Source organism: Cydia fagiglandana, chromosome 2 (genome assembly GCF_963556715.1).
Source record: "Cydia fagiglandana chromosome 2, ilCydFagi1.1, whole genome shotgun sequence".
Taxonomy (NCBI): domain Eukaryota; kingdom Metazoa; phylum Arthropoda; class Insecta; order Lepidoptera; family Tortricidae; genus Cydia; species Cydia fagiglandana.
Window position 1 is genome coordinate 11,317,530 of NC_085933.1, and position 15,077 is coordinate 11,332,606.

Genomic DNA, 15,077 nt, shown 5'->3' on the forward strand with positions numbered 1-15,077 from the left:
AATGACTTTATAGTAGTACACTATATTACCTGGGTCACATTAGTGTACGAGTACATATAGGTAGTTAGATACAAATAAAAGTAGTTGCGTGAAATGTGGTTTTGTTTAATGGAAAACAGCTTGAACGCAAAGAACGAAGGTCCGTTCTGGTTTTTATCAGCAGTTCCACTAGAATCACTTCATCAAATGCCACTTTTTCAATGCAAATGCTTATTTGTTGATGAAAATCAAAAATGTATGCCTAAAAGATTTCAAGAGTTCCCCTTATTCCTCATGAATCTCATTATCAGAACTGGATTAGGACAAAAAGGGACTCATTTCTGGAAGTGTATACCTATTTTATAACAAAGAAAAATTTACAAATGGGTTCAGAAATGATAGAGTTCTGGGGTACAAACATTAAATATAATAAAAAAAACATACAAACAAAATCCTCATCCTTTTTGAAGTCGTATAAAAACAATTAAATACAAATAATGTAAAAACATTACATCAAGCTTTGCAGCAGATCACGCTCATGTGAAAACCTTGAGCAATTGAGCATGCAGGCATTTATTTACAGGGTACAGCCGCATATCCACCAGTACATGAACCGTAATCCCGTTTATCACCAACATGGTGATAGCAGGTGGAATGTAATTGATAATTACAACGAATTCGTAATTTTCAACCGCCGTATCTACGTGTGGATGTCATCAGTAACGGCGTGGACATCAGCGTTGCATCAAGCGACGTCGTCATATGCGTCGCTTACGCAATGTGGTTGTGCATATAATGTCCGTTATATTACACTACATTATATTTACAGGCACCTAATGCACTCGGGGTACTCGTAGTATACTGACTTATATAAGTGTATACGTTTTTGCTTCGTAAATTGTGATTTAAACGTGTTTTAGAAGAAGGGCGCCAGGCGACTATTTTGCAAAATTTGTACATTACCATACAAAGATTACAAAGTGCGATAAGTAGGAAATCGCACGTGTATTGTACAACGTTTTGTAGTACATATTACGTACATAGTCATAGAAAACTGCTAATAATATATGTACTTATTATCAGAAGATAGCCAACGCTTCCTGTGCTCGTAGTCACTATCTTCTTTAAAAAAATATCTTTTTTTTACGACGTTTAGGTCATCATCTAGCCATTCTAGCAGATAATGTCGATGTGTCATCTTTTCAAGCATTTGTTTGTGCCAAAAATCTTCTATTAGGTATATTAATAACACAAGGTGATAATGATAAGTTAGGTTAGGCAATTTCGACTTTAATATCTATGAAATGGCCTTAGCTTTTATACTCGTAATCATATTCAAATTTCGCCAAACATACGACTTCCGTTACTTTGCTAACATTTAAAAAAATCGTTTAGGCAAATGAGTTTTCTAGCACCTCTGGTTTGATGTTATCTTCAACATAATCATGACGTAACCTAATCGATTTCTTTTTTGTTTATCAGAAATTAATCATTTGAATGTTTAGTATTTCAATATTCATTAACCCTCAGCCTGATTTATGTTATGTGTATTTTCATACGCGATCTTCATGTGTCTTTTAATTGAAAAACGCTTTTTATATATCAGTAACTATTACTTATAAAAGCAAAAGAATGTAAATAATCGTATACTTACCTATGATTCATAATTCATATTTGCCATGACTTATTTTTCAAAAGTGTTTTTTAATAAAAATATAGGTCAAGATTGTTTACCTTTTTCCTAATGTTATAACAGTTCGTTTTAAAAATAATCTGTTACAGTCTAAATTGCTATTCTACAAACCGTCACTACTTTGAAGAAAACTCGTAACTTGTTCTGTCAATGAAAGAAAAAATGTAGTGCAACTTGTTCTGTCAATGAAAGAAAAAATGTAATGCATATAGAGTTACTGCATTTTAACTTTGATTAGCAGGTGTGTGCGATACGAGATTTTTTCAAAGTACCTGGTGACGATATGGAAACATCACGTTATATATTAGAGAATGCATACTCTTTTTCACGCATAATCTGGTCGCTACTTTTGATGCTGACCGGTACTACATCAAATTATTATAGGAATGAATTCATTCAGAAAAGCAGAAGTCTATTTAAAAAGAAATGCACTGATAGAAGTGATCGTTGTATATTCAATATTTGCAGGCGATTTCCAGCCGACTGTAAATATCCAAGTTTTCCCGATCTGAATTCTTAAATATCAATTGAGGTATTGCTTCAGCTTCACTAGTAGTGCAAGATTTATTTACAAGCAAGTCTACACGTTGTTTCTCAATGACCCTAAACTCTCACTCTATTATTTGCAAGATATCAAAGCCAGCGATCTCTATTACTCCAGGCCGCGGCGCATCACTATAATTTGCAGAGATTTGGAGAACAACCGTTGTTACGGTTGAGGCTTGATAAACATTGGCGACCGCAGGCTGCGGCCGTGCGCAACGTGGTTCTGCAGCTGTTTACGTCATGGACTGGTAACGGGAGTGGTAATAGCTTCGGGTAAGAAAATGCCAACTGAGATAATTATTGACTTCGCAAAAACATCGCCTATCTTCCTGAGATATATCACCGAATATAACAACCCAACTAATCCAACTATAGTCCAACAGCTCCCAAAAAATTAACTCGAATGTCTTCGTTCAGTGTGGCTATTATTTGAATGTCGCAGTTCAGTTATAAATATTTTCATAAATGGAAAAAAAAAATCGGAAAATACCAAAAAGAAGATACTATCTTTTAGAAGATATACAGTATGTGTCTGACCATGGGGCTTTAATTCCAGGGCTTGATTTTACTCGCTAAACTGAGCTACTTTTACTATGGGACCAACCCTAAAATCGGGGAATTTTTTTTGGCTTTTCCATAGAAAACTTCGACATCTAATCAGCCAAAATGTATGAAAAAGTAAAAAAAAAAAATCGGGATTTCGGGGTTGGTGCCATAACAAAAGTAGCTCAGTTTAGCGAGTAGAATCCAGCCCTGGATTAAAAGCCCGATGCTCAGTAACACCCTGTAATCTAGCAGATCGGCCGACGAGTTTCACTATTGATAGCTTTATTTGCTGCCTTTTAAGTAGGTAACACACGTCAACGTTAATTTATTTTGGGCCTTAATATACGTAGACTTTTAACTCTACTAGGGTCATTGTTGCAGCATTGCTGCAGGAAACGCCAAATTTAATATTCTTCTTAATAAAATTTTTGCTTTTTGACGTTTCTGGTAGCAATGCACTAAACTTTGCAGTATTCCAATACTGTCTTTCATATACGTATACGTCAATATCTGTCGTTAATACAAATTGATTCTGTATTTTCATTACTTATAATGAACAGATTTCTGTTAATTTCAACGAATTTTCTTTAGAAAGTCTATACGGCTATGCTTCGATTCGCGCTCTGTTTGTTATGAGATAAAAAGTTACGGAATGATAACGCTACCATACATTATGGCTATCGTTTTTATTTTTTTAGTTTTTCTCTTAAAATCACACTTAATTACATAAGGTATAAATTCTTTAATTGGTTACATGAACAATCCTCTTGGTCAAATACAATTACTACTAATGTAAAATAATTCGATATCGTACAGTCAAAGACTATCAATATGAAAGCCGCTAGGGACCTCATACTTTTATCGCTATGACAAGGTTCATATGAAATGGTACGGAAATTTAATTCCTTGACCGTATGTACATTTCATCATAACCTACTACCAAACCCATTTACCTAAGTACTTACTCGTACTTGACTCACTCACGTTCTTTTCATCGTCAATTAAAATAAATGAAACCGATATTTTACACATCATAAGAGCTTTTTGTTATAAAGTGTAGAAAGTAAAAAGAATAATACGGCGCGTTTCGGAAAATGAATTAGACATTAACTAGAAACGATATAGTAAAGATATATGACGTTTGACGGCAAAAGGTACCTTAGGTACCTTACATATCTAGTGAATCTCTAATTCATTTCCCGAATCGAGCCGATTGTTAATTGCGCAATACTATTAATGACTAGCAATTTTTGGCTATGCGTAAAAATTTTAATTGTTACAATAAAATAAAAATCGCATTTTCTGTAAGTTTTTATGTATGGATTTTAAAGAAAACATTAGGTATGATTTAACTATTGATCAGTCTGATTTTTTTGACACTTACAACATTGATACTAAATTTTGTAACAAAACCAACTTGCCGAATGGGGCCGTGTAAATTAATTAGTCTCTATTCACTAAGCAGCATCCCACCTATCAAATCATCGATGCGGAACGACGAGTATCATCAAATCATGAATTAAACCATGAAAATGGTATGATCGTTACGGTAAGAGCAATCCAGACAGTGAGCCCATAGCTGTGTCTTCGTGAATTAAAATTAGCGCGATGGTAAGAAGAGCACGTCAAGCCGGCGAGACCTATGTAGACTCGGTAACAAAAAAGGCTGTGCAATATTGCTAAACCATAAACCATGAAGATGGTTGGAACGCCATGGTTCGAGCAGCGTCCGCGCAGTTTGCCTGCAGCCTCTGATGCCCGCGCACGCGCACGCCGGTGAAAGTGCTTTCAACGTCCGCGTCGACGATATACGCGTCGATAATTTCAAACTTTGTGTGGGATTTTAAGTGCTGTGTTGGTTTTTGGATGACTTTTTGTGTGATGGTGAGAAAATTTAGTTTGATATAATAATTATATGAACTCAATTAGAAAAAAAAAATATGGATAGACAACACGAACTAAAACGCTGAGCAAGTACGTGCTAAACCTCGTGAAATGGAGGGAACTTTAAAAGTTAAAAAAGGGAAATAAACTTATTTAGACCTACGTAGCGATAGTGAGAAGACAAACTTAGATTCTAATCATTAGAAGAATTAGATTATAATCCCGTTCTTTAAACTTTAATTAATGTTTGTTATGTTGTTTCTCATTTGGTATTATTTTAATACCGACCAGGCTGGTTTTAACGTATGGGTATTATATTTAAACAAGCATAAGATACCTATTAGGTATACATGATACTTATAATTTCCGGATGAAAATGCTAGGACATCCGGACGGATAGATAGGCGGGTAGACGGATGTACTTAAATAAGGGTTTTTTTTACTATGTGCCTTTTTAAATTAATATGGAATTCCGCAAAATAACGCCTGATCTATTTTTTTAATGTTTATTACGGAACCCAACAGATAACATAACATTTTTCAAACGTATTGAGTAAATACCTAATTAGAGAACAAAAATATACCTACCTACATTATTTAAGAGCAATATCTCAAAAGAAATAAAATATGTGTAGGTTTAAAATACAGTATTTATGCTTAAAAAGGCCTGGTATAGATACGTCTCTTTTATTAGCTTTTTTAGCAATATTTGTAATTTACATTCGCCATCAGATATATCAAGCGGCCGAGGTGCACAAAAATATCTAGACACGCACTTTAGCACCTTGACAATAGAAGCGTGTTCAGCTTTAGATATTTTTGCCACCTTGGCCGCTCCGATATTTCTGATAGAGACTGTACATCCAAGTAAGCGTTCTTCTGAACAAACTTTAAATGTTCTTTTTTATAAGGTCATTACCATTTTACACTCATAATTATCTGGGCCAAAATCAGCCCAAAACTGGTTTGCTACCAAATTTCGAATGGCGTCACACAGGGCACGATACTAAATCCATTAGCATTTATTAATGTTTCTCGGATAAAACAGCATTTCACTTAATAACAGTGAAAGTTCCGATACTAATACAATTTCTACAAGACCGCAGAAAAGTAACAAAATAGCCGCGCAATTATATTAAAGAGATAGTGAGTTTTAATAAAATTTATAAAAATAAATTTTAACCGAGTTAGGTTTACTAGTTTGCAGGTTAAATAACACAAAGTCTCAAGCTACTTTGTATATCTATAAAACTCTCATGAACTTACTTTATTATTAAAATTAAGTATTTTTCGATGCTAACTAGGGATGCAAAGTAGAGTGTAAAATAATACTAAAATTAATTTCTATGCTTTGTTTTACATTTATAATATTATGTATGTACTATTGTGTTCTAATCCGAAATATCCGGATCCAATCCGCATACATTACTGTAGGTAATAAAACATGATATACATATTTATTATTGTTCTAAAATTCATTCGTTTTCCGAAATTGCTCTTTTTTTAATGACTTTATCCGAGACTTCGATTTCATTGTACTTACCATTTGTTTTTTTACAATATTACATGTACCTCATTTCTCACTGTAATTGTATTGAGATATTTTTTCTTTCACGTTATTGTAGATTTAGATACCTTGTAACCTTCCTATCGTCAGTTGATAATGTACCTATTATAAACTGACTGGCGCTTGCCATTTCACGGTGACTTATAGATATCACCTATAATGAGATAGGGTTCTAAGTTACTAATAAATAAACAGTTCTTAACGATATCAGACAGTGTCCGTTACAAGGCCGAGATCCAGACCGACGACGAGTTAGGTTAACTGTCCTTAAGTAACAGGCTAATCTAACTTGCAGGCTAGGAACGAGATATCGATCTAGTTATTAGATCACCAAGATTACCTAGAAATGTTGCGTAGTCGCACCACCTCGAGATTAGCAATTACTTACTTAATATTTGATAGATTTATGTTCTTGACAAATATTATTCTCACTATTTGTATTACAATTTTAATACAACAGGGTCTACAAACTACATTTAGGTACATTTGGGCCTCGATTATTATTTGAGTGATTTTTTTTAAATATGGCGATAGGCAGCGAAATTAACTTTTTGCTCTTACGGTCGAAGAGGTACCTAGTAAGAGAAAATTTGCGGTAAGCAATTGAATTCTATTTCTAAGACCATTAGCTGACCAGCAGTACTTTAATCAACGTGCAGGCAAAAAGCAACAAGTGGTTATAAGTCCGTCGGATTTATAATTAATGATGACGAAAAACAAGCACAGTAAGAATATTGCCTGGTTTCAAGAAACGTGTGCAATTTTTTCCGCCACGTACCGACCACAGAATGCAAAATTATAATTACCTCATACTTTATTTTCTTTTGTATCGTTAAACACGCAATAGTTAAATTGAAATGTTAACTCTATTTATTTGATTTTATTCTTCATCATATTCATTGTTGGCAAACTTAATTGTCAGTCAGTAGTCACTTAGCAGTTACTTTTTTTAACCATTGCATCGAATAAAACAAAATAGGTATCTAAGTATTTTATATCAATAAAATAACTATGGTCAGAAAGTATAAATTAAGACAAAAAAACCGGCCAAGTGCGAGTCGGACTCGCGTTTCTAGGATTCCGTACATAAGTCCGACTCACGCTTGAGCATCACGACCATCTTTGGGTCACTAATTTACCTACATAATGTGTACCAAATTTCAACTTAATTGATCCAGTAGTTTCCGAGAACTGTGACAGACGGACAGACGCACGAGTGATCCTATAAGGGTTCCGTTTTTTCCTTTTGAGGTACGGAACCCTAAAAACGTTGATGTGTAACAATGATGACATTTCAGACGATTTATAATCATACACATTTTGTTTTATGAAGATAACAAAAAGGCCGTTGAATATTCATTGAATACATTACGCACAACAAAATAATCATAATTATAACAATAAGACAACACTACTGATGTAATTCAGATTATCTGAAGCATAGTTTTGTAAGATCTTACTACACTAGGCAGCATAGCTGGAATCAGTTTTATTTTTTCTTATTTACGTATTCAATTCGTTAATTCTGAACGAGTGCCGATAAATTAAAATATAACCGAAGGAATCGACACGAGTGGCGAATTACTTATTTTTCGCAATTGTATCGTAATATTCGTAATGTACTATTACATAATAGTAGCGATGTAGGTACTAAGTGTAACAAATTGAGTAGGTAAAATTAAATCTCTATTTAGAAAAAGATAATGTGCGCAAAACATCTACATGATAATATGAAAAATATGAAATTTAACGCGAAAGAAGTCTCAGCAACAACTAGTATGTATGGGACAAGAGTATTGTTTCAACTACATTTATAATAATTTGAGTGACAATAAACCCGAAAAATCGTTGACAAGTAAACGAAGCACGTAATTTAGGAATAACTAACGCAAGGGTGCTGAAAGTGTATAGTGTATTGATTCACTAACAATCGTGTGATTAAATAATAATAGTAGCGAATAGTCAAAAACATCATCAGTAGGTAATGCAATACAAATCAGACGGTTAGCGGTAGCAAAGACATATAACTTCGTATACGATGAATAAAATGTAAGAAAAAAACGTGCCCCGGAAATAAAGAAAACGTCATTATTGGATAGACGGCGCACACTCCTTTGGCCTATGGTCGGCTAGATGGCGTGACGACCCCGTTTCATATTTAACAATTTTAACACATAGATATCAGGGAACATGGGTAAAAATGATATAAAAATAATAAAATCATTTATCCATATATACCTACACATTTTTTTGATAATTGTATACGTGTTTATTTTGAGGTTTAGTCGTGTGTGGATAGATTACAGTAATTTTACGGTGACTACGAAATTTACTATGACAGGACCTCTCTATACTATCTATTCTCTTTGGCGGTAGCGTGGAATCAGCCTCGATAATTGATAAGTTGTAACATCTGCCATATTTGGCTCGAGGAAATGATTATGCAGTTGGAAAAGAAACATTTCTTTATACACATTTACGTTCACATAACAACGAATATAATGGTCGATTACTAAGTAAGTATCCACGATTGTTTTACGATGAGTTAAATTAGAAGCAAAAAGTGCATGCGTTACGAGTATACATATACACCGGTAATATTAAATTCCGTTTATAGACTGTAACGTGACCATAATTTACTCATTTTCGGAATCATCATGCGGTCCAGACATGAGTTTGAGTAGGTACTATCGTGCGCTATAAATATGCGCACAGCTCGAAAGTAAAAGAGTTATTATAGCCTCGTAAGTTCTTGTACTTATACTTAACGTGCTAGTCAATCAGTGCTAACCCGGTAAACTTACTTGCGTATTTTTACATGCAATGAATGATCCCACCCTCTCACCGCAAAATCATATAGAAATAAAGTTCCAAATTCAATAGCGCCCAAATTGCCCTGGGTCTTACGAGGATAATAAAATCTTGGTGAAGAAGATAGCAGAGGACACCGGACGGAAGAAAAAGAAAGTAGAAATTCTTCTCTTCAGATAAAGTGGGTAGTGGAATTGAAAGCAATATTATAAAGAAGTAGAGATGGGAGGATGGGATAGGAGGGGGAGGCCTATGTTCAGCAGTGGACGTCTCATGGCTGAGATGATGATGATGATGATGAGAGATGAGTACCCGAAAGCATTATTTACCTTACTCGTATTATATTATTTCATAAAATAGTACATTTTCGCAAGTAAATCACCAGTATTAATTTTATAACTAAAGAAATAATGTTGAGTTAGCTTATGGTAAGCAAATAAGTACTTTGAAATATCATAACTTCATAAGTCAACTCAACTTTTTTCTCCATTTTTAATACAGGCAGATTCAGTAACGAACATGCTCTAAAAGTCAGAAAAAGCTCTGCAAGTATAATTAATTCGCCCAATGAACCGTCGTGTAACGGGATTTGAGCCCCGTTACCCGCGCGCTCCCTCGGGCTTTGTTGCGTCTATGGGAACGATCGATTATTGCCATTACTGAGCCAGGAAATACTCGCAAGTGTAATAATAATGTAGGATAAATGCTCACGACTATATACCACAATGGGCGGCTGTTGCCTGTCGAACCTGTGTGAAAGGCTTCAGGCCTTTGGGTTGTACTCGTATGTGGAATAAAGATGAATTATTAAAGGATACGGTTACCATAAAATTAGGAAGGATTTTACGCTTGTACGAGTACGACTAATTCAAATGGTGTACAGTCGCCATCAGATATATCGGAGCGGCCAAGGTGCTCACAAATATCTAAACACGCCTTTATTGTCAAGGCGTTAGAGTGCCTGTTCAGATATTTTAGAGCACCTCGGCCGCTCCGATATATCTGATAACGACTGTATGTATGTATGGGTGGTTGACATCATGCTTATCTATAGTAATATAAATATCTGGGAGACTGAGCTTTGCTCGGAAAACATAAAAACTCAAAAATGCACGTTTTCCCAAAGATAAGACCTGGCTAGACCAACTTGCATCGAAATCTTTAGAGCCGTTTCCGAGATCCTCGAAATATATATATAAACAAGTATTGCTTGTTTGAAGATATTAGATTAGATACGGACCGGAAGTCTCAGAACGCGAGTTAGAATCGCTTTTTTTTTCTCAAAATTTAATTAAGTAACGAGTAAAAGATCAATGATCCAGTAATTTTTTTTTGTTACAGAACTTGGAAAAACAATGAGTAGATCAAAGCCATGGCTAAATTGTGTGTGAGTGAGTCTGTGTAACGAGTCAGACACCATGTGGGCGCGGGCGCTGCTGGTGATATGTGCAGCGGCCCTGCTGCAGAGGACCAACTGTGAGTACTTGTACTAATAATTCTAAGCATTCCTACTTATATGATTATAATCCTATTATATATCATCATCATCATTCATTTAAGAGTTAGACTCTTGTCGGTGGAGCGATTTCCATGTATGTCGGTCCTCTGACTTCTCCTTGACAGCCTGATACGACACGACGTTGAGCTTTTCCTTTACTTGATCTATGTACGTTCTCCTTGGACTTTCCCTTCAATGATATTTTTGATAAATTCGTCGTGTCGTAGCAGGTGACCAAGCATCTTTCCTATTATATATGTTCCTCAGTAAACATTACCATTTTTATTTTATTTATAGGGAAATATCGTTCACTGTATGTTCGGCAATGAATTAATTAGCCAATTGCCAGAACAAAATATATGAAATAAAAAATTGTGCCTACCCATTTTTATAGACGAAATTTAGGAATCATCAATTCATCATTGATAACGATAAAATAATGACGAACACATTTTATCTACTAGGACATCGACAAATTTATCGACTGTATGTCATTATGACATAAACTCAAATAAATGTCATATACATACTAAGAAAAAGTGACCAACGCCTCCAGTGCCCCAGGCTGGACTCGAACCAGCGTGCAGCGTCCTCTGCTATCACGGCAGCAGTATACTGCCCTCCTAAGCCGAATAGCGGCATCTCAAAAACAAATGACGTTGAAAATTGAATTTTCAGATAATGAATGTAAGGTATATGTTTGCATTAAATTTTTATTTGAGATGCCGCTACTTGGCTTAGCAGGGCAGTATACTGTACTTGAAATAAAAACAAATTTAAATATTTTCTAAAAATAATTTAATTTGTTCTAATACTTCCAATCGTATTATGACTTAAGACATGTTCTTTATCATTTAATTTTTGAAGTCGTCCGACCGATCCCTAATTTATTGTACCTACATTTTGATACTCTCCGAATCTTCAAATTGATGATGAAATATCCGACATTCGATATGTTGGTATTAGTAACACTAAAACTGACATAATCACTTGTTGTAATATTAGGTACAGGTAAAGGTACATTATTTATATACACTAAAGAAAATAAAATTATCCATTGCAAGTTGACCTAAATGAAAAGGTACAGTTATGAACGGTCTACAACTTTTAAAATGGCAGTAATGTTTATAATCCTACGTGACATTTAGAAAGATGCGATTAAATGATATATTAAGACGTACTTACGGTAGTCAAATAAACTTCTTATGTCGCATGTTGCGCAAATGTTGTCAAATTACGCGGTACATTTCACCGGACGGACATCTAAAGTCACGTCTCAATGTACCTATTTATGAACTATTCTGAACCTTCTTTCATAGATGCAGTGCTTTAAAACATATTTAAGTACATGTCTGGCTTTTAATATTTAATAAAAGTTAACTATGCGCTTAATCATGTCTTATTACAGCATTTTACGTAATAATGTTGTAAAATTGCATATAAGTAGGAACGTCGAACGGCTACTTTCAAATATGTAGTTCTTGTTGTACGAGTAACTGTTTTCTGTTAGGTACCTATCTTATTTTATGTTTACTTTGTTTATATTAAAATCATCACTAATCTGCAACTGATGTCCAAACAAACTTTAAACAGACATTTTTTCACATAGAATTTCCTCGTTTATGAACAATAAAATCCATAAGTCCCTTAAGCCTCAAAAATGAATCGATCGACATTGATGATCGACGGCTTTGTAATTTCGACGCTACGGTGGTATTCTACATACAAGACAAACATTTATTAACCTCATACTAAATAGGTTTCTTTTTAGCTTTTAGTGTAGTCGGGTGCGAATATTCGTGCACTTATGCACAAAGTTAATGAAGTTGTTACGATAAAATTATTGACACGCCGGGGCAGAAGGTCGCTCGCTTTCCCGCGCTTTCACCACCACTGCGGCGTTCGCCAAATTGTTTACATTTTACTCTGCTTAAAACTGAGATAATGCCATTTAAGATAAAAGACTGACCGCAGCATTATGGTAACACTCCATTTCTGACCGCAGCTGCACTACTGGTACTGAACGCGTCGGTGTTATTGTCAATTTCCATAGAGAAATGAACGGTAGTGCTGCTGTCGTTGGAAATGGACTGTCGAATTTACTCACGACAGTCACGACACGTATGCGCTTCGCTAAGCTGAGCAGCTTTGTGGACGCTCCTTCATGCCGCTCTAAGAATATTAGTAGGAATAACATTTTAACTACTTAAGTAATTGACTTAAAGAGTAGACAGTACATATTTAACATATGTTGATTTATTACATGAAAGTTGGGAGTGTGTCACTAATACGTCTCTTGGAACACTTAATGTAACCGTAACGTTTACAGTTTATTGTTATTAGTTTCAGACCGCATTCGTATTTAGTTACACAAACATTGAAAGGTTTTTTGATTTTTATTTCTTCTTCATTGTTTTTAGAAAGGTTTCACTGTACTGTACAATAATTGTTGCACGGTATTCTTTTGAAATCCATGCATGGTAATGTTGCCCTAGATCTGACGAGCCTATATTTAAATTGATAAAAGGGATGGTATGTAAAACGTGCGTGTATTTTCAAAATCTTGATGGAAAGTGAACTCACCTAAACTTATAAGGAAATAGGTACATGTATGATCTACATTTACAGTGTATATATTAAAGGGAACGAGAGGCCTATCACCTTTTTACTGTCTGTTTGAGAAAATTTAAATCGATCTTTCTTTTTCCGTTTAAAATTTTTTGATATAATAAAATAGAAAAATATACAGTGCTTGGATGCCTGCTGCAAACGACTTTTTATATAGATTACAGGTAATTTAGACACTTTAAAAGCTATAAAAATAGTTTCTAATACTTACAGGATAAAAAAATATCTGGATACAAAGGCACTACGTAATTTTTGTGGTGTTACAGTTGCTACGAGTACACTAATGAAGCATGCTAGTAAAATTAATCTATATTTCTAGAAGACTCATTCTGTCGCAAGTTTAGTGTATCATAATTGTTAATCGTTCAATAGGACTCGACCGCTATCAGATATATATGACGCTAACGCTAAATGCTGATAGTGCTTATATATCTACCTATGTCCAATAAGTATTACAAACTATATTCGATATAATCACCTGGCGTTTATCTCTTACTATACGCAGATCTAAACCGGAGAGAAATACAAATGTGTTCATCTTGCGACCATTCGAATATTCTGAGATGTCTTATTATGTAAATCTCTATGATCCGAAACATCAGTTACTATCATGCAACTCGCTTATATGATACCTAGAAGATTATAATATGTATCTAACACATTCCAAGGAAATATTAAACAAATACTTGTTAGTAGAATTGACAGTCTTTCAACCTAGTTTGCCATTAATTGTCTGGTGAATACAGTAGTTTGAACTTTAGCGTCGTAATAAGCATAATGTACATTAGGAAATACTAATTGGAAAAATGATAACAAAATAATTTTTAAGAAAAAAAAACCGACTTCTATGGGGCCCGGTGAAAGATTATGGTAGATGGTGCACTATGTAGAAAAGGAGGTAAAACCAGTACTTTCTAGTAGCATTTCGTTTCCGTAAGGGTCGTAGTTCTAGCCTAACCTAACCCACTTCTCTGATAGCAGTTCGGTTCTGTGAGGATCGCAGTTCGAACCTAATCAAACCCAATTTTCTAGTAGCATTTCGTTTCTGTAAGACTCGCAGTTCTAACCAAACCTAACCCACTTTTGTTCGGTTCTGTGAGGATCACAGTTCAAACCTAACCTAACCCACTTAACGGCGCATGCGGTGCGGTGTACGGGAGTTTGAGCGGGAGGGGTTTGGCATCATCATACCCACATTTTATGGTAGGTAATCATAGTGGTTTATTTAGTTTAGGTATCATAGTGGTTTTCCGGGTCAAGGTCCGGGTCTCTGAGTGAGAGTCCGGGTCCGAGTCCCGGTCCGAGTCCGGGTCCGGGGCCGGGTCCGAGTCCGGGTCCGAGTCCGGGTCCGAGTCCGGGTCCGAGTCCGAGTCCGGGTCCGAGTCCGAGTCCGAGTCCGGGTCCGAACCGGATCCGGGTATGAGTCCGGGTCCCAGTCCAAGTCAAAATCGAAATTCGAAATCACCAAACATGTACTATGCGTCGTTGAAGAGTTCTGTTCTGATCATCATCAGCAGTTCCACTTCATCAAATGCGACAGTTTTTAATGTAAATGCTTGATTTTATGATGAAAATACAAAAAATTCTATACGTACATATGCCTTTAAGATTTGAGGAGTTCCCTCGATTCCTTATGGATCCCATCATCAGAACTCGAGCTTGACAGAAATGTGGCTTAAAAACTAAACTTGCTTAACAAACATAACGAAGAGGACAAATCGCCAAACGTGAACTATGCGTTGTTGAAGAGTTCCGTTCTGATCATCATCAGCAGTTCCACTTCATCAAATGCGACAGTGTTTAATGAAAATGCTTGATTTTCTGATGAAAATACAAAAATCTCTATACGCATGCCTTTAAAATTTGAGGAGTTCCCTCGATTTCTCATGGATCCCATCATCAGAACTCAAGCTTGACAAAATTGT

General features: G+C 35.3%; 1 protein-coding gene across 8 annotated transcripts in view; it reads left to right on the top strand.

Moving 5' to 3' along the window:
* The first annotated feature begins 4,526 nt into the window (after positions 1 to 4,526).
* The window catches only part of LOC134676160 (cadherin-89D), a 76,585-nt gene continuing 66,034 nt past the window's right edge, over positions 4,527 to 15,077 (top strand). For all 8 annotated transcript variants that reach the window (XR_010099884.1, XM_063534442.1, XM_063534462.1 and 5 more), the window contains exons 1-2: positions 4,527 to 4,648; positions 10,368 to 10,502. Coding sequence is in view for 7 of the 8 variants with exons in the window: in XM_063534442.1 (XP_063390512.1) it covers positions 10,445 to 10,502 (58 nt within the window). In the remaining variant the exon portion in view is untranslated. The remainder of the gene's footprint in view (positions 4,649 to 10,367; positions 10,503 to 15,077) is intronic.